Below are 21144 nucleotides of genomic sequence, written 5' to 3'. Positions count from 1 at the left end.
AGATGCGATATGCCAGACCCAACAATGCAGAAGAGCTGAAGGCCACTATCAGAGCAACCTGGGCTCTCATAACACCTGAGCAGTGCCACAGACTGATCGACTCCATCCCATGCGGCATTGCTGCAGTAATTCAGGCAAAAGGAGCCCCAACTAAGTATTGAGTGCTGTACATGTTCATACTTTTCAGTTGGCCAAGATTTCTAAAAATCCTTTCTTTGTATTGGTCTTAAGTAATATTCTAATTTTCTGAGATATGAATTTGGGGTTTTCATTAGTTGTCTGTTATAATCATCATAATTAAAAGAAATAAACACTTGAAATCTATCAGTCTGTGTGGAATGAATGTATACATTATACAAGTTTCACTTCTTGAATGGAATTAGTGAAATCAACTTTTTGAAGATATTCTAATTATATGACCAGCACCTGTAGAACAGTCGTGTGGTTCTTGTTTCAGGCTTCCCTACTATTATACGCTTCATACTCCTTTCCAGTAGGTGCCTCTTTTCAGTCGGTCTGCCAACCGCCATTAAACTCTAGAAGAAGAATAATTCCCGTTACTTTCCTGAAGAAACCTATGCTTGCATATTTCTCCTTAAGTACGTGTTCTTTGATATGCGTTTGATACCATTATATTTAAGCAAATTAAATGGTTTCGTTGCCGTTTCGTGTTGTTTGTGGTTCATTTTAGCGTTTGTGTTAACATAAGACTAACATTGTGTATTTGGGTGAACGCCACCGTCGTTCTCCTGTTTCTCCGACTCTCGGATAGACTGAATGATTTGTTTATTTCCACCCATAGTAAGTGTTGGAGATCTCACTCTTCTGTCTGTTCACCTTCATCATGGATGACACACAAACACACCGACATGAAGATTTTTCTCCAGGATGCAGGTACTTTGAATGCATACTAAATTACGCTTTGCGGGTATAAACTGATTGAAACTTGCTTGTTTGGCAGTGCGTGTTGTTACATTTAGCTACATTTTTAAAACATTTTATTCTCTCATAAGTTACAGTAAACATTTGTTTTAATATTGTGTTAGACAATATTTATTATGTAAAAGTGGAAGTGACTTGTGGCCAAGTCCTATAATTTGTGCTCTACATTTATCCAAGTGCACATTGAGCAGTCTTTCTTTCTTTTTTTTTAACCATTAGGTCACGACCACGACTGCCCTTTATTTGGGTCTATTTGTGAATATATTAGCTGTATCATATTTGATATGAAAAGATCTCGCTCCTATAAATTATTGACTTGATCAGAACTTTGCTGATAAACCTGTTGTATACAATCTACTTTATGCTTTCTGACTGATAGTTTTTTTTTTTTTTTTTTTCAGAGAAAATCAGAGCCAGAGCTGTGTGTCATATTTATATTGTGTTTTTGTTTTATATTAGGTATTAATGTTATAATGGTATTCATATTAGTTATTATGGCAGATAGTCTATGAAAGAACTTTATGGTTTCTGTATCAACATAAAAATGTTGTTTTTTTTTTTTGTTTTTTTTTAAAGTTAATATTAATACAGTAATTCAAAGGAATCCTTGTTACAGGTCAGTTGATCAGAAGAAACCAGAACCAGAGCCCAGCTGTGTGTCTATGAGGAGTGATGATTCTATGGATCTTCCATTTAATTTTAAGAGTGGTGACACAAGGTTTAACCTCAAGTAATACCTTTTTTTTTTTTTTTTGTAAAGGATATGATTATTGTAAGACATTTTAATTAAACTCTTATAATTATATGGCAGATAGTCTATGATAGCACTTTGGTTTATGGTTTCTGTATCAACATAAAAATGTTTAAAAAAAAAAAAAAAAAAAAAGTTAATATTAATACAGTAATTCAAAGGAATCCTTGTTACAGGTCAGTTGACCAGAAGAAATCAGAACCAGAGCCCAGCTGTGTGTCTATGAGGAGTGACGAGTCCATAGGTCATCCACAACATTTAAGGTACAATATTTCATTAACAGACGTAATTAAAATTTTTGTTATGGTGTTTTATGATTTCATTATTTCATCTGATATTTTAACATTTGCTCACACAGAGAGACACGTCTATAAAAGTACTTGGTGTACCTTTAATCTCTCTCTGTTATAGTTCAGTTCACCAGAAGAAATCAGGAGCAGAGCCCAGCTGTGTGTCTATGAGGAGTGATGATTCTATGGATCTTCCATTTAATTTTAAGAGTGGTGACACAAGGTTTAACCTCAAGTAATACCTTTTTTTTTTTTTTTTTTGTAAAGGATATGATTATTGTAAGACATTTTAAATTAGACTCTTATTATATGGCAGATAGTCTATGAAAGAACTTTAGTTTATGGTTTCTGTATCAACATAAAAATGTTTTTTTTTTTAAAGTTAATATTAATACAGTAATTCTAAGGAATCCTTGTTACAGGTCAGTTGACCAGAAGAAATCAGAAGCAGAGCCCAGCTGTGTGTCTATGAGGAGTGATGATTCTATGGATCTTCCATTTAATTTTAAGAGTGGTAACACAAGGTTTAACCTCAAGTAATACCCTTCTCTCTCTCTTTTTTTTTTTCTTTTTTTTTGTAAAGGATATGATTATTGTAAGATATTTAAATTAAACTCTTATAATTATATGGCAGATAGTCTATGAAAGAACTTTAGTTTATGGTTTCTGTATCAACATAAAAATGTTTGGTTTTTTTTTAAAGTTAATATTAATACAGTAATTCAAAGGAATCCTTGTTACAGGTCAGTTGACCAGAAGAGATCAGAACCAGAGCCCAGCTGTGTGTCTATGAGGAGTGATGATTCTATGGATCTTCCATTTAATTTTAAGAGTGGTGACACAAGGTTTAACCTCAAGTAATACCTTTTTTTTTTTTTTTTTTTAAAGGATATGATTATTGTAAGACATTGTAAATTAAACTCTCTACAGCACTATAATGAAAAAATATGAGTAGAAGTCTGGCTAGGAAATGCAGTAAGTCTAATGATAACGAGCAGATATAGAGCAGAGTATAATTATTTATTTATTTACATTTATTTAAATGTTTTTTTTTTTTTTTTTTTTTTTTGCATTTTTGACCTTGACCTAGTGCATTTTTAATAAAGTCACAACTTATTACTAAAGTAATGAGTAAAATGTGTTTGATTCTTGATTCAAGGTCAGTCCTGCCATCCAGATCAGTTGTAACTAAACCCGTCTGTAAGAAATATGACCAGTCTATGAATCAACCACAAGACAGCACGTATTCTGGTATAAGGTAAACTGGGGGGATTTTTTAAATGCAGTCCATCTTTACACATCACTCAAATACATCATTAATATCCGACACATTTCATAAACGCTATGATGTGTTTGGTGTCTCATAACACAGAAAATTAACAAACAATAAAAAGATCTGTACATTTACCTCTGTAACTCATGTAATAATGCGGTGTCTTAATTTTCCAGACATGAAGACCTCAACATGTTTAGATCAAATCTGATGAAGAAGTTTGAGCGTCTGTATGAGGGAACAGCAGTGCAGGGAAACCCAACACTCCTGAATGAGATCTACACAGAGCTCTACATCACAGAGAGTGAGAGTGGAGAGATCAGTAATGAGCATGAGGTGAGACAGATTGAGACACAATCCAGGAGAGCAGCAACAGAGGACACAGCCATCAAATGCAATGACATCTTTAGACCTTTACCTGAACAAGACAAAGCCATCAGAACTGTGCTGACAAAGGGAGTCGCTGGCATTGGAAAAACAGTCTCTGTGCAGAAGTTCATCCTGGACTGGACTGAAGGGAAAGAAAATCAGGACGTCCAGCTCATATTTCCACTTCCTTTCAGAGAAATCAACTTGATGAAGGACAAAACTCTCAGTCTTTTAGATCTTCTTCATGTCTTTTTCCCTGAAACTAAAGAAATGGAAATATCCAGTGATGAATATAAAGTGTTGTACATCTTTGATGGTCTGGATGAGTGTCGTCTGTCTCTAGATTTTCAGAGCTATGTGAGGTTGTGTGATGTAAGTGAATCAGCCTCAGTGGACGTGCTGCTGATGAACCTCATTGTGGGGAATCTGCTTCCCTCTGCTCTCATCTGGATCACCTCCAGACCAGCAGCAGCTGATCTCGTCCCCTCTGAGTGTGTCCATCGAGTGACAGAGGTACGAGGCTTTAATGAGCCACAGAAGGAGGAATACTTCAGGAAGAGAATCAGTGATCAGAGCCTGGCCAATACAGTCATCTCACATCTGAAGTCATCAAGGAGCCTCTACATCATGTGCCACATCCCAGTGTTCTGCTGGATCTCAGCCACTGTTCTAGAGAAGATGTTGAGTCAAGCAGGGAGTGGAGAGATTCCCAAGACTCTCACTCAAATGTACACACACTTCCTGATCCTTCAGACCAACATAAAACGTGAGAAGGACTATGAGAAGAAGGTGACAGACGAAGACATGATCCTCAGACTGGGGAATCTGGCATTTCAGCAGCTTGTGAAAGGCAACCTGATCTTCTATGAGGAAGATCTGAGAGAGTGTGGCATTGATGTGACGGAAGCATCAGTGTACTCAGGATTGTGCACTCAGATCTTCAGAGAGGAGTTTGGCTTGTATCAGGGGAAAGTCTTCTGTTTTGTTCATCTGAGCATTCAGGAACATCTAGCAGCTCTATATGTGCACTTCTCCTGGACAAACCACAACACAAATGTGATTGACCAAATCACCAAACAGAGTTTGTGGTCTAAATTTAAGGAGTGGTTTCAACTCAATTCATCAAAACTTGTTTCATTATCTGAGCTGCATCAGAGAACTGTGGATGAGGCTCTGCAGAGTAAAAATGGACATCTGGATCTTTTCCTGCGGTTCCTTCTGGGTTTGTCAGTGGAGTCTCATCAGATTCTCCTTCAACGAATAATGATGCTAAAAAGAAGCAGCCCTGACACCAAGGAGGAAACAGTTGAGTACATCAAGAAAAAGATCAGGACCACTGACTCTCCAGAGAAATCCATCAATCTGTTCCACTGTCTAAATGAACTGGGTGATCGTTCACTAGTGGAGGAAATACAACAGTATCTGACATCTGGAGGATTCAGGGAAGCCAATCTCTCTTCATCTCAGTGGTCAGCTGTAGTTTTCGTGTTGTTGACATCAGAAGAGGAACTGAAAGAGTTTCGTCTTGATGAATTTCTTAAACAAAAGTATAATCCTGAAAATATGAAAATTCTTAAGAAGTTGCTGCCTGTGATTAAAGAATCTAGATCAGTTCAGTAAGTATCAATGAGAACAATCACTTCACTGTTAAAACATGAAGAAAATCAGAGTTAAAAGCTCATGATTGTGTTTATGGGGTGCAGTCTACCTTTTTAATGTTTCGTTTTTTTAAAAAATAATCATAACTTTTCACATAATTTACCTTAATTCAACACCACTCTGTCCCTTCTCTGATGAACGCTCTGATGATTTCTTGTTTTTGTGAAGCTGCTCTCTCGGAAATATGCAATGGGTTTAGACTGGTTAGCTAGCCCAGTGTGTTGTGATTCTCTAAACTGCTAGTGCGCGTTCAGAAACGTCACGCCCCTCACATGTGCTCTGCTATTGTAAACAATAGCATCGGCAATATTGCTTAATTTGAGCCCGAATGAGACCCAGAGAATATTAGTGGATCGCGCAGAACCTGTGCAAGCACGACTATTACAGGACGTTTCAGAATGGTATGTTTCTTTGTTGTTGTCTTATACTTTTAGATGCACTGTGATTTGTAAATGCTATTGCTTATGTTAGCTTTTAATATACGGTTTTAGCTTTAATACAGCAGAATACATGATTGCGTTGTAGCAGTTTTGTAAAGTAATTGTTTATTTTGTAACAGTAAGAAGTATTTCCCAGCAAGTATAGCTCACTACCATGGCGACTGCTTGTGCGTCCAAGTTTAACGCTTCTCATAATTATGTGGAAAAAATCTGTCTGTCTGTACACATAGTGTATAATACAAGGGCACATTCACGGGTCCCCCTCGGCAGAAATCGCCAACCCGGGGCACCTAGACCAGACCGAAAGAGCAGTTTAGTCGGAACTCAAAGGGGCAGGAGGGCTCGATTGGGGTGTGTGTGTGAGAGGGACAATATATTTTATTGTGCACCCCTAGTTGTAACGACATGGCAACAACTCTTACTCTTCTTGCCTCACCCTCTTTGTTGCATGTTCCCGGGGCAGGATTTATGTAAATATCTGGGTTTGTGATGTCGCCAACCCGGGAGGTAGCTTGTTGTAGTCCCTACGAGCCATTTTTGTAGGCATTAAACTGCCATAAATTTCAAGGACAATATCTCCGTTTGCATTGAACTTTCAGCCTTGTAACTTTGCAGATATTGAAATCACAATCAACCACCTCTTTAATTATTTGAGATTTTAAACCTGTTGTGGGAGAGGCTGGCTGGAAAGAAGAGCATTTTGTCTTGTTTTGTTTCAATCTTCTGATCCTTCAAGAAATGCCTCAATGTTTGTCTAGTATTTGGTGGATAAAATTTACAGGATGATTGACGTGTCACAAGTTATTCCCTCACTTTTATTAGTTACAGGCATTTTGATGTGTTTTCAATATAGTGACACTGTAAAAGATTTTTTTCAGGCATTCAAAGTCCAGCCTATGGATTGGTTTTAATCTTGTTAAACCAGTTAAAAGTTAAGTGGTTTATTTAATACAGTAATTACATTTTTTCTCAATTACAATACAATTACTTACAATTACAATTTCCTCAGTTAATAGATATGTGCTGATTTTATCCAATTTAAACATTTTTTTTTTAATTTGTGTAAATTTGCCTATGAAACTTGGAAAATTCAACATTAAGAAATACATGTTTTGTTTTTTTCCCTCATGGTATGAATGAATTTATTTATATTGGAAATGCAAGTTGTTTCTCATTCCAACAATTTATTTAATTGCTTTTTTGATAACTGTTTGATAGTTTTACTTGTATGATTTTTGTCTCTATACAGTATGATTAATTGTGGTGTCACACATGAAGGTTGTGCTGCTCTGGCTTCAGCTCTGAGATCAAACCCTTCACACCTGACAAAACTGGATTTGTCTCTAAATGAACTAGGAGATTCTGGTATGAAGCTGCTCTCTGCTGGACTGAAGGATCCTCACTGTAAACTGGAGAAACTGTGGTAAGATCATATATGACTCACGCATGCTATGTAGTGAACAGTGTCATCAATTAAGACAGATTTTGATTACTTAGACATTTTGAATAGTATATAGATATAAGGTATATGAGAAATATTATTCGTCCTGTTTGAATTGTTCCTGTGTTCTGCGACTTTAGACCTCAGTCTAATTATCCATTAAACATATTGATTTGTGCTTTAAGTTTGTACTTTATCTTTAATAATGGATTCACAGCTAAACTGATCTGATCTGAGAGAGTGAAGAGTGTGTCATTGTTCTCTACAGTTTGAATGGTTGTGGCTTCACAGATGAAGGTTGTGCTGCTCTGGCTTCAGCTCTGACATCAAACCCCTCACACCTGAGAGAACTGAACCTGTCTTGGAATAAACTAAGAGATTCAGTGAAGCTTCTTTCTGATGTATTACAGGATCCTCGCTGTAAACTGGAGAAACTGTGGTAAGCTCATATATGACACACTGTAAAGTATGCTGAATGTGAAGTGCAAAATAAATGATTTTGAAAACAAAATTACAAATCTGAAATGGAAATAAAGTGTCTGACAGGTATTTAATAGTGAGAATAAAGTGCCTAATGGTTATTTAATAGGCCTTCTAATTGACCAGACAGCTCACATTTTTACCATTCTCAAAACTGTGGTTCACTTCATGGAGCTTCGCAGGTTAAACATGTTTAGGTTTAGGGTTAGGAGTAGGTGTAGAAGTGGGCTTTAGGGAGAGCAACAAGTAGGGTCTCATTAAGGCTGTATCCACTTTTAATTATAATATAATCATACAAAATGAATATGTTATTACATGGTGCGGCAGTGTGGCTCAGTGAGTAACTATTGTGTCATAGCAAAAAGGTCCATACTGAGTCCCAGAGCCAGGAGGCCTTTCTTGCATGTTCTCCCAGTGTCTGTGTGGTTTTCCTCTGAGTGCTCCAGTTTCCCCCACAATCAAAAGACATGCAGCAGAGCTGAATTGGACACTATAAATTGCCTTAGGTGTGAATGTTTGTGAGTCCTGTGATGGACTGGTGTGTAACTTGTTTGTTGAGCTTGTAATAGTTCTCTCAATAGTAATGTCACTGTTCTCTACAGGTTGTGTGGTTGTGGTGTTAAAGATGAAGGTTGTGTTGCTCTGGCTTCAGCTCTGAGATCAAACCCCTCACACCTGACAGAACTGGATCTGACTGGGAATAATCTAGGAGATTCAGTGAAGCTGCTTTCTGATGTACTACAGAATCCTCACTGTAAAGTGGAGAAACTGTGGTAAGAACATATTTGACTCTCACACATGAAGCACATTGTAAAGTATATCTGAAGTGTTCAGCCTCCTTCTGCTGCTGTCAGTTCAACTGAGTGAGCTGTAACACATGATACTCTTTACAAATTCTTAGGGATGCACTGAAATGAATATTCTAATTTATCTAGACATCTAATGATTCTATTTACTCTTTAATATTGTTGTACTCATTCATTCGGGTGCTCATGTCGCTCAAAGATATCGCTTCGGCCGTTAGCGTACCTTATGGTCACATTCTCATCAGTCTTGGATATTAGACCACGGTAATTGACTAATATTTTAGATGGCTGCCCCTATGCTTGCTCATTCTAAAAGTACTTTTATTTAGTCCCCATAGATCTGTACACACTTGAATAAAGCAACATTATCTCTAGTCAGAGGTCACGACCACTATTATAGATATAAGCCGACCAACATTAATTCTCCAATAGTAGCTTTGGTTTGGTCATGCCATGGTCTCCCATGTACACTTAGCTACAGTAATATTACAGTAAACAGAGGTTAGGCTCACCCTATTTAGGTTGGTCGAACAACTTTCGGTTTACTTAAATGGAAATTCCCTTTTAGCCCTTACAGTCTAAGTACACTTGAACTAATACCAAGCTAATACCAAGTGTTAGCCGAATCTCTAAAGGTACAGTTGATGTGCCCTATACTCCATCTCAACTTAATTTTAGTCCGTTACTAACCTGTTGCAAGAAATGCGGTAACAAGGATACATCGTAATCTACTAGAGTCAATAATTACAGAGTAAATAGGAATAGAATGAAATGTAACAATTTATTAGCAGTCAGGTAGATATATATAATGGCAATTATACAGCCAATTCAAAGATATCAAATACAAGAAATCTCCAAGATGAATCTAGGAATAAGATGCATACCTCACTTGAGAAAAATACATAGTACGAAGTGTGTTGACACCTCATTCTGGCTACAGAAAGTGCCCTGATCTTCTTGCAGAAGAGGCTTCTTTTTAAAACATTAGAAAATATTAAAGATCCCAATTTTAACGCTATGTGTGAATGTTATAATAAATGATTTAATAGAGCCGTTGTAATTATTATGATCAGAATTATTTTCTTGTCTTACTTTATTTTATTTTACAGAACAACATTAAAATTGAATACATAAATTGGACCAAGATGAGTTTTTTGCTCTTTGATGGACTGTTATTAACTTGAAATCGTGTTACATATGAATGGAACTGGGCGCAAGATCCTCTTGTTCATTTTTGATGCTTTAAGTTTGTGTCATTGTTCTCTACAGGTTGAGTAATTGTGGCATCACAGATGAAGGTTGCGCTGCTCTGGCTTCAGCTCTGAGATCAAACCCCTCACACCTGAGAGAACTGGATCTGACTGGAAATAAACTAGGAGATTCTGGTGTGACACTTCTCTGTGCTGTACTGGAGGATCTACACTGTAAACTGGAGATATTGTTGTAAGATCATCTTTGACTCTCACACATGAAGCACATTGTAAAGCATAATAAAATAGAAATCCACTTCCAGAACAAAAATGGGCAGATAATGTACTCACTCCTTGTCATCCAAAATGTTCATATCTTTCTTTCTTCAGTCGTAAAGAAATAGTTTTTTGAGGGAAACATTTTAAGTTTAAATGCGGCTTCAAATGATCCCAAATGCGGTTGTAAAAGATCCCAGCCGAGAAAGAAGGGTCTTATCTAGCGAAGTGATCGGTTATTAAAAAGTATTTAAATTGTATTTTTTAAAATTAAAATAACCAATTGTTTCGCTAGATAAGACCCTTCTTCCTCGGCTGGGATCTTTTACAACCACATTTGTGATCATTTGAAGCTGCATTTAAACTGCATCGTGGAAGTTCAAAATCAGGGCACCATATCAGTCCATTATATGGAGAAAAATGCATAAATGTTTAACTCATAAAAACATAATTTCTTTACGACTGAAGAAAAAAAGACAAGGGGGTGAGTACATTATCTGTAAATTTTTGTTCTGGAGGTGGACTTCTCCTTTAAGTATGTAACATATATAAAGTGTTCAGCCTCTTTCTGCTGCTGAGTTGTTGACACGTGCTGTATCTGACAGACTGAGCTGTAACACATGAGCCACACTTTACAAATTACAACTTCCTGATTGCTTACAAACTATTACTTATTCCCCTACTGATTAGAAATGACAAGATGAAATTGTAGTTAATAACATAACCTATTGAATTGTATATTAGATAATGTATTCTGACTACTTGTGGATTGCTTCTATATTACATTTGACCTAACTTGTTTATCACTGTTATGGCCCATAACCAAAATATATAGCAAACACTGGGTATAAACAGAACATATAAATAAATCCCAGACACTTAATGTCGCTTAAGATGTCCAGTTATACCTTCCTTTAATCCATAGGCAGAGTTCCTCAAATCCAGTCTTGGAAAGGCACTGCCCAGCTGAGTTTAGCTCAATCCCTGATCAAACTATATAATAATATATGCAATAGTTCTTACTTTGTACATTAAGATCTTGAGTATTATACCTTTCTATTCCGTTTCAAAATGGAATCAAACATGACACAATGATGTGTTTGATCACAAGGGTTAATAAATGAGATGTAATGAGGAACACATGGCTCCTGTGAAGCAAAAGTCCTCCTGTAGGTGTTTATTAAAGGTGCGAGTGACTGTTTCTCCAGACAGATCCGTCCTTATATCACTGTGAAACACTATCTCACATTCAGCTCTGTGTGTTTGTTCAGTCCTGAAGCACATGAGTTTCAAACAGCACCATTGAGCATCAACATGCATAAATCTCATTCTATTAGCAGCAGTATGTGGCAATGCTTGTCATTATATCTCCTCTCCTGCTCTGAGACCAGAGTCAATAACAAACTACACACACTTCAACTACAATTCACGTTGTGTCTTTGTTCTCTACAGTTTGAATAATTGTGGCATAACAAAAGAAGGTTGTGCTGCTCTGGCTTCAGCTCTGAGATTAAACCCCTCACACCTGAGAGAACTGAAACTAACTGGGAATGAACTACAAGATTCTGATGTGAAGTTACTCTCTGATCTGAAAGACGATACACAATATAAACTGGAGAATTTTTACTATGGTGAGTGTTAGTTTATTTGAAGTTTTTTAAACTGACCCAAGTTCAGTAACGGACCTCCTGTGTGTGTAATTGGAGAATATAAGACAATAATTCAGCTCCAATTTAGTCTGTGTACTTTACACAGTGTTTAATTCATATCTCTGGCTGTAATATGAATATACTAAAACCTCTAGCTGTTTATTTTCAGAAATGGATCTGCTGATGAGATGTGATAGCAGTATTGTCTCATACTCATATGTGACTGTCTGTGTGTGTTTTAGTGTAGGACTATCAGTATTGAGACGTCAGTCCAGTTTCCTCAGGATCGGCTGATGGTGAATAAGGAGCCGCTACAGAGACGTCACAGTCACACAATCAACAGAAACTGAAGACACGGAGACACACAGCATCACACTGTCTCGTGTGTGTGTGTGTGACATCACATCACTTTCTCCTTGTACACTGGCCCTTGAAAATGAGTGACTGAAACGTGAAGAGAATTAGCTCACAATTGCAACAGTGTATGGTTTATCAATGTTCTTCAAGACATCTCAGGTATTTTTCAATAGGATATTATATATTTAAAAAGCAATGTTAATTGACACAGCCTTTATCACTGTATAGAATACTGTAAAATAATATAATTTCTGCCTCATTCTGTGATAAGCCACATCAGTTCACAGAAGGAGGTTATTTCAGATAACTGAAAAAAGTGCATTGCATAGACCATGCTTGCATTGTAATACAATGTATTTGAGGCAGAGAAGCCTAAAAAAATGTCACTTTCAATTGCTTTCGTCTTCCTAACAACAAACAGGGCACATGTAATGGGGTGCAGCAGAGCATTACAAAAATGTACAATACTGGGCTGGGGTGATACTGATTGATTTTTGAAGGCCTTATAGATGCATACAGTATTTCACATTCATGTGTGTAGTGATGGAAGAAATAATACTTTTTGAAGATTTGAATCAACTTTGCAAAGTCATTCACTCAAATTAGTAATGGGTTCTTTCGAAGCACTTCTTTGCGAAGAACATTTGTGAATCATTTGTTTTTAACTGCCAAAGTCATGTGATTTCTGTTTGCAGGAATATAAGGTGACAAAATGCAGTTGTCAGTCCTGTATTTGAGTCCTTAATACAGTTACATTCACATACAGTACGGTTATTTACAGGAGCAACAACCGCATTCTATAACCAAACTCATACCTGTACATTTTCAGAACTCACAACCACATTCATATTTGTTCTTTATTTTGGTCAGTTTCTCATAATACGACTTCAATATCAATTTATTCCTTAGATTTTCTTTACTTGGTCTTAAAAAGGTTTACATTTACTTCACGGTTGCCAGGTTTTCACAACAAAACACACCCGATTGCTACTCAAAACTAGCCCAATTGCATTTTGAGGGGGGTCCCCGTTAACAACCTCATTCCGGAGAATAAAATACAATTTTTTTTTTTTGTCTGGGTTCCCCTGATAACATCAAAACAACCCGTGGCAACAGTGTTAAAGTAGCCCAATTCCACAGGAAAACCACAGACTTGGCAACACTGGTTTAATTTCATAAAATCTGAAGAAACCCTGTATTTAATTCAACATTATTTAAAGAAATTGGGAGTGAATGAAAATGTATAAAAATAGACGTGCATGCAGCATAACACATGCTTTCATATTTGCAATATGCAAAAGAAAATATTAAGTATAAGAGAGGTTTAAATCTTACACATATATTTTATAACATAGGAAATATGTCATCAATATTTATAAAATGAGTAAATTTGCCAATTTTGCTAAAGTGAACATTTGCCGCACACACACACAAAAAAGAAAAGAAAGAAAATTCAACAAACGTGTAATATTTCAGTACCAACACAGGCTCTTTGGAAAATCCTGCCTCTACATTTTTTCAAAACTCTACAATTCTGTATAATTATAGTTCCACAGCAGTGACAAATAATTCTAGTGATCAAGAGAAGGTCAGAGCCCAGAAACTGCTGCACATTTTATAATTAGAAACAGTAGAGTATGCGCTCGCAACACTAAGGTCATGGTTTCGATTTCTACTGAAGGCATGAACTGATAAAATACGATGTTTACCTTAAATGTATCTTACTTAGGATAAAAGCATCTGCCATATGCATAAATGTAAAAGTAAAAATGGGTTAAAATACATGAATATATGAGGGAAAGTGGATATTTTAAAAGCTAGTCATTATTTCTTTAAGGTTTCATCACTATTTAGCAGTTTAGTCTCTTCAGTTATTATGTGCTCTTACAAAGTGTGTATTACATTATATTATAGCCCATCATTCATAAAATATTCACAGCCTTCTTTGTGTATTTATTAAATATTACATATTATAACTACCAACATAGCATAGTCTTCAACGTCTTTGTAGTCTCTATTTAATGCATTTTGTCATATTTAAATACATTCTGCAGACTTCTTACCACAATAAATGTGTAAGTGTGTAGATTACATCTGGAAGAAGGCACTGTGAATCAAAGGAGGAGCAGTGTTATTTTAGTAGGATTTGTATACTATTATAGTGTACATTAATGTTTTTAATGAGCTATTTTATATACATTTATTTTTGTATATTTATCTGAATATTTTATATATATATATATATATTTTGTAGTTTAATTTTCACAAATTTTGCTGTGTGCTTTTGTCTTTTTTGTGTGATTTTTATTTTTTTGTTTGTTTGTTTTATTTTACTAATTTTGTTTCATTTCAAGTATGACATCTACATTTGTCTTCTTATTGTTGTTGCCATACCAAAAGTGCCATCTGCTGGCACAAAATAAATGTGAATTTTCAATAAGCCTTTTGTTTCCATTCAGACCAATGTGAACACACAGAGCTGTAAATGTGAAATGGTGGATCGTTAGGAAGACAATGCATTATAAAAATCTAAACAGTAAAATGTATTAATATGTTATTTAATTAATATAATAATTTATTGATAATAATTGGTTCAATTACAATTATGAATACTTTTGACTTATCCATTTGGTTTAAAGGCTGAAAAGTGAAGTTTATCATTTTATAAAACTTTTTGTTTTAGTGAAACTACTATCTGAACTGTAAATCGGTCACGGTTGCTTGCAGGCAAGAAGGCGAAGACAGAAAAATAAATTCCAACATGCAACATTTATTGACCAATCCAAAGAGGCAGACAGAATTTGCAAACACAGCCTAGCATAACAGTGACTAGACTGAATGTGAGGGAAAGGTATATAAAGGCAACGCAAATGAGATGATAAATCAAACACAGCTGGAAACTAATGATACAAACGAGAACCGGGAATTCAAACAAGGGAAACAGGACACTAATAACCAACATATACTAAAAGTCTGTGAATGTCAAAACTGGCAAACATAACTGTGAAGCAATTGGGGGTTTAGTGCCTTGCTCAAGGGCACTTCAGTCATGGTATTGAAGGTGGAAAGAGCAGTTTATTCACAATCCCCACCTTCAGTTCTTGCTGGTGTGGGAATCAAACCAGCGACCTTTGAGTTACAAGCCCGACTCTCTAACCATTAGGCCATGACTGCCCCCAAAGTTTAATATTTACCCATAAATGGATAAATATTAATTCTGCTGTTAAAAACAAATAAAGAAAAGGTGTAGGAGAGAGGTTATTATATTCAAACAGTGAGAAAATCTATATTTGTGCAGTGTGTACGTGTAAAAAAAAATCTATTCCGATTTGAAGCTTGTGCCATATAAACCTGATCAGTTTATTTAGCGTTCATGTGAACACTACATTCAGATTCATCGATCGGAATGAATTCAGTCCAATCGAACCAAAGATTGTGCATGTAAACGTAGTGGTAACGCCCGTAGTATCTTCTGTCTCATTAGGGGAAAGAGACAAACACCTGCTGCATTTCTAATGGAGTCAATAAAGATATGAGGTCTTTTGTTGTTTGGGGGGGATTTTGTAGGTGAGTGCTGCTTTGCTTTTCGCCGAGGCTACCGTGCCGGGACGTGGGCTGGATGTTTCGCTGCGACGTGTGTAAAGCGATTGGGAGGGATAGTTGGTAGTTCAGCGGCCACTGGTTGTTTTCCCGAATGCTGTACTCCATGTCTGGTAGCGGGTAAGAAGGCCAGCAGCCCATTTTTTGCCTTTAAGTTTTATTTAAATGTGTCGGAATCAGGCGCAGGTTGAAAGGACTTTGTTGTTTTCTTTTTCTTTTTTGATTCGCTCGGGGTCACCGGAAACGCTGGAAATTCCTTCTCGTCATCCAGTATCAGCATTTTCAGATCTTCCTCTTCAGCTGTCCCCTTCAGCTGTCCTGTTTCTAAAGTGTTTTTTCTTCACCTTCTTCTTCTTCTTCTTCTTCTTTGGGAGCAAAGCATTCACCCCTGGACTTTCTTCTGGCTGATAAAAACAGGTATCACGATATATTCATTATCAATCTCATCCAGTCGTATTTTTATTTAGGGGAGGACACCACAGGAACAGTGTGCATTTATTTACACAGAAACAAAAATGGTAGAAAAGCTGTCATCTGTGCGGCACTTTCAAAACCTTTGGACGTTATTTACTCCAAACGGTGCATATTAATATTTTAAAGTTACATATTATTACCTGAAATGACATAAGTACCCTTTGAAAGAGTTGAAGCATCATCTAATATATTATAATAAAACATTTGCTAATTTAGTTGTTACCACACACAGTTGAAAGTTTTGACTCATGGGTCCATAAAATAAATAAATTAACAAATATGACTAATATATTTATATTTGTTTTTTTGTTTTGTTTTGTTTTTATTAATTTATTTTTGTTTTTATTAAGCTGTGTCAGTGTGTAACAAAACAAAGTATTCTATAAAATTTTGCATTTTGACAATTCAGTTGAACAGTGACTGACAAATCAATTAATAAAAGTCCAGTTAAAGAGACCACTAAATATACTGAATCACTACACTCAAGGGCGTAAATTTCATCTAACAGTAGGGGGGGACAGTAAACATAAAATTTTTCAAGAGCAATTGAAGGGGGCACAATAATACAGTCAAAATTGTACTTACACAGATAGATATGTGTGAACAGCATGTGTACATAACATGAAGACTGTTTAAATATGATTTTTTTTTTCAGAATTTAGCAGTAAGAAATTTCTCATCAGTTTTTCAAATTGGAATGTTTCGCCGGGCCGCAAAGAAATATAGAGCTGAGTATCATCAGCATAACAGTGAAAGCTAACACCATGTTTCCTGATGATATCACCCAAGGGTAACATGTAAAACATAAAAAGTAATGGCCCTAGTACTGAGCCTTGTTGCTGAGTCCAGTAACACTAACAGTGAGATACAACCACGATCGGATGACAAGAGCAGATCATTTGTGACTCTAATAAGAACAGCCTCAGTACTATGGTACGGTCTAAAACCTGAGTGTAAATCCTTACAGATATCATTTTCTGTAGGAAGGAAGATAATTGTGAGGATACTACCTTTTCTAACATCTTAACATCAGAAAAGGGAGATTTGAGACTGGTCTGTAATTAATTAATTTGTTGGGGTCAAGTTGTGTTTTTTTAATGAGAGGCTTAACAGCAATCAGTTTGAAGATTTTGGGGACATATCCCAAAGACAATGACGAATTAGTAGTATTCAGAAGAGGAACTGTGACATCTGGAAGCAAGTCTTTTAGTAGCCTAGATGGAGTAGGGTCTAGCATACATGTTGTTGGTTTAGATCTTCGCAATTTAACATCACAAAGGGCTTTAGATTAGACTGACCAAATTTGGTGTTGATCCGAATAAATCTCTAGGAGGAGTTCGTTTTAATACGACGCCTGGAAATGGCAAAAATGACACAAAATTTGCTGAGAAAATGAAAAATATCTTTTTTGGATTTTCCTCCAAGAGACTTTTTTGTGGGTATTGGTGTGTTACATGTGCTTACCAATTTTCATACATGTACGTGAAACGTAGCGGGAGGGGCACTTCATAGAATGTGAATAGGTGGCGCTGTCGAGCCATTTTGCCACACCCACTTCTGAAACCTATATCAGACGTAAATTTTCGCCAGGTCTGATGCGTGTGCAAAGTTTCATGACTTTTCGGGCATGTTTAGGCCCTCAAAAATGCGATTCATTTTGGAGAAGAAGAAGAATAAAAATAATAATAATAATAATAATAATAATAATAATAATAATAATAATAAACGGAGCAATTCCAAGAGGGTCCTCGCACCACCGGTGCTCGGGCCCTAATTAAAATGCAGAAAAAAAACAAGAGAGATTTCCTTGGGGTCACAGGAAAATTAAAGTGTACAAGAAACTCATCATATGTCATAAGATACCCTTGAGTGTTAAACAAATTAGACACTAAAACAATACCCTTATCAAACCAGCTTTTTTTTTTTAATACTTTTGTGTTTATACAAAATACAACAACTGTTTTAAATAAAAACAATTGTGCTTGTAGATCAGTTTCCAAGCCAACAAAGCTTGAGCACGAAAGGCAGATAGTTTCACTAGCAATTTCTCAACCTTATAATCACACAAGGAAAGACCCCCAAGTTGGTCAAAAATAAAATTTGGAATAAAATTCCACAAACAAGGTTTATTCAAACTAAATTTTAACCAATTAATTTTGAGAGTATTATTTAAAGTAGAGAAATACAGAAAAGTCAGAAAGTCAAGTCCATAATTTTTAAGGAAATTTATGACAACAGATTTACAAATGCAGTGCAATTCTTCCATAAAAAAATTTTAAGTCTGATAAATAGTTTTGACAGTTTTATCGTCTTGAGGTTGAGGCAATATATGTTAATCTAGAAATTCCTTCTGCTTTTGGTAGAACTCTACCTCTAAGGGAGTCCCTTAATAACCAAAGATTAATTTTTATTTTTTTTTTCAAAGGCAGGGTTAAACTTCAGGGAGACTGTCTTGTTAATTTTAAGTAATTAACTGCTTCTTTATCGGGAATACCATCCACAGATCAGTGGGAAGAATTTTTTAAAACTAAAATTTCACATCTTTTAATATTAAGGCACAAACCTTAAGTATTAGAAAACTGAATTTTTTCAACTTAAGTTTTAATTGCCTGGATCCACGGCCAGTGTCGCGAGCAGTGGAGAATACATGTGACGTCACTCGCAGAGGAAGCGCAGGTGATTTGACGCTGCAGGTGACGTTCGCATTCTTTCGCATATTTCTCCTGAAGTACATGTTCTTTGATATGCGTTTAATATCCATATTTTTAAGCAAATTAATTAGTTTTGTTGAGGTTTTGTGTTGTCTGTGGTTTATTTGTTTTAACATAGGACTAACATTGTGTGTTCGAGTGAACTCCCACCGTCGTTCTGCTGTTTCTCCGACTCTTCGTCTTCGATTCGTTCAACTGAATGATTTGTTTGTCATTTCCACCCAGAGTGAGTGTTGGAGATTTCACTCTTTCGTCTGTTCAAGTTCATCATGGATGAAACACAAACACCCCGAGATGACGATTTTTTTCTTGAATGCAGGTACTTTGCTTGAACACATATTAACCCTTGGCGGGTATAAAGTGATTGAAAAATGCTTGTTTGGCAATGCGTGTTATAGTATTTTAGCTACATTTTAAAAACATTTTGTTCTGTCGTAAGTTACAGTAAACAGTAGTTTTAATATTCTGTTAGACAATAATTATAATGTGAAAGTGAAAGTGACGTGTGACCAAGTATAGTGGAGTTTGTGGTCTGCATTTATCCCATCCAGGTGCACACATACAGCAGTCCGACTCTCTAACCATTATGCCATAACTGCCATTCATTTAGGTCTATTTTATTAGCTGTATAATATTTGATACGCAAAGATCTAGCTCCTATAAATCTAAACTTGATAAACCTGTTGTAATCTACTTTATGCCTTCAGCCTTTTGATTGATAGTTCATGTTTTATTTTTATTTATTTTTTTTAATCAAGTAAAATATTTTTTTGCTGTGAAATCTTTTATGATTTTTATAATGTAAATGTAAGAATAACTTTTATATTGTCTGTATTAATTCAATACGAACTTGTGGGTTGAAACAGTTGAGTTTTGATTATGCATTTATAATTTTTTAATGCTAAAAAGTTTTTTTTAGGCTTTTGAGAAAGGTTTATTTGTGTATCTCTCAATACTCACTAAATTGCAATGAATTGCATATTTGAGCCATAAAATCCTGATGTTTGAAATATGATAAACAAAAACACATGCAAACTATATGTATTTTGTAATTTCTTATATGGAAGTTTGCATATGTTTTGAGTTATTCTTGTTGGGTTATTAACTTATTTGATAGATGCATACACATATGTATACATGTGTGTATATACACATGCCTGAAGGAAATCCATGTTGACTTAAAACTGAATTCAGTTAAAACTAAATTAATGATTGATTGATTGATTGATTGACAAAAAATGGTCAACATATTTGAGTTTGAAGTATTGAACTGATTTTCTGAAATAGGCTACAAGGTCTAAAATCTAGACCTCCAGAAATCCAGAGTCTATATGTAAAACATATCTTTATTTATACACCTAAAAGAGTGATGTATCCCCTGGGATACAAACATTATACAGGCAGAGTACGAAAAATGTAAAAATCAAATTCATAACATTTCAGCATAAATATCATACGTTTTTTTAAGTGTAGCCCCTACAAATATTGGATATGTCTGAAATGCATCAACTTTGATATGAGAGTGAATTTTTCTCCACAACAAAAGCATGGTCACAATTTTTAAATGTTGCCTCAGAGCAAAGTAAAGAATGTGTGGTGTTCTGTTATGCGATAATTTCATTATTTAATCTGATATTTTAACATTTGCTCAAACAAGGAGAAACACCTATGAATGTACTCAGTGTACCTTTAATCTCTCTCTGTTACAGTTCAGTTCACCAGAAGAAATCACAGCCAGAGCCCAGCTGTGTGTCTATGAGGAGTGATGAATCTTTGCATCAACCAGTTAATTTTAAGAGTGATGCCACAAGGTTTAACATCAAGTATTATATTTTTGTATAATAATAGATATGATTATAGTAAGATATATTGAATTACTGTCATAATTATTCATAACTATAATAAGTAAACATGAGCATAAGTCTGGCTAGGAAATCCAATAAATATAATGAAAACAAGCAGATATAGAGCACAGTAGAATTAGTAGAATTCTTAATTTGTTTACATTTATTTAAGTTGTTTACATTTGTGACTTTGAGCAGATTAATTTTTAATAAAGTCACAACTGTTATTAAGGTCATGAGAAAAATGTCACCAATTTCAGAGTATTTGATTCTTGATTCAAGGTCAGTCCTGTCACCCAGATCAGTTGTAACAAAACCCGTCTGTAAGAAATATGACCAGTCTATGAATCAACCACAAGACAGCACATATCCTGGTGTAAGGTAAACTGTGGGATTTTTTTTAATGCAATGCATAATCACACATCACTCAAATACAACTGACACATTTCATAAACCCTATGATATGGTCAGCATCTCATAACACAGAAAGCAAAAGAAGATATTTTGCTCTGTACATTTACCTCTGTAACTCATGTAAAAATGTGGTATTTTAATTTTATAGGCATGAAGTTTTCAACATGTTTAGATCAAA

At 35.5% G+C, this 21144-nt stretch overlaps 1 protein-coding gene across 1 annotated transcript in view; it reads left to right on the top strand.

Moving 5' to 3' along the window:
* Nucleotides 1-519: 519 nt before the first annotated feature.
* LOC127165146 (uncharacterized) overlaps nucleotides 520-21144 on the top strand; it is a 54405-nt gene continuing 33780 nt past the window's right edge. Inside the window, exons 1-14 of the mRNA XM_051109463.1 lie at nucleotides 520-599; nucleotides 803-894; nucleotides 1559-1660; nucleotides 1870-1956; nucleotides 2105-2218; nucleotides 2406-2519; nucleotides 2727-2840; nucleotides 3143-3241; nucleotides 3433-5241; nucleotides 6974-7147; nucleotides 7434-7604; nucleotides 8248-8418; nucleotides 9721-9894; nucleotides 11370-11548. Coding sequence (XP_050965420.1) covers nucleotides 845-894; nucleotides 1559-1660; nucleotides 1870-1956; nucleotides 2105-2218; nucleotides 2406-2519; nucleotides 2727-2840; nucleotides 3143-3241; nucleotides 3433-5241; nucleotides 6974-7147; nucleotides 7434-7604; nucleotides 8248-8418; nucleotides 9721-9894; nucleotides 11370-11548 — 3358 coding nt within the window. The 5' untranslated portion in view covers nucleotides 520-599; nucleotides 803-844. The remainder of the gene's footprint in view (nucleotides 600-802; nucleotides 895-1558; nucleotides 1661-1869; nucleotides 1957-2104; nucleotides 2219-2405; nucleotides 2520-2726; nucleotides 2841-3142; nucleotides 3242-3432; nucleotides 5242-6973; nucleotides 7148-7433; nucleotides 7605-8247; nucleotides 8419-9720; nucleotides 9895-11369; nucleotides 11549-21144) is intronic.

The sequence above is a fragment of the Labeo rohita genome, chromosome 5 (genome assembly GCF_022985175.1).
Source record: "Labeo rohita strain BAU-BD-2019 chromosome 5, IGBB_LRoh.1.0, whole genome shotgun sequence".
In the NCBI taxonomy this organism is placed as follows: domain Eukaryota; kingdom Metazoa; phylum Chordata; class Actinopteri; order Cypriniformes; family Cyprinidae; genus Labeo; species Labeo rohita.
Note: the sequence above shows the minus strand (reverse complement) of the source record. Positions and strands in the feature narration are given on the sequence as shown.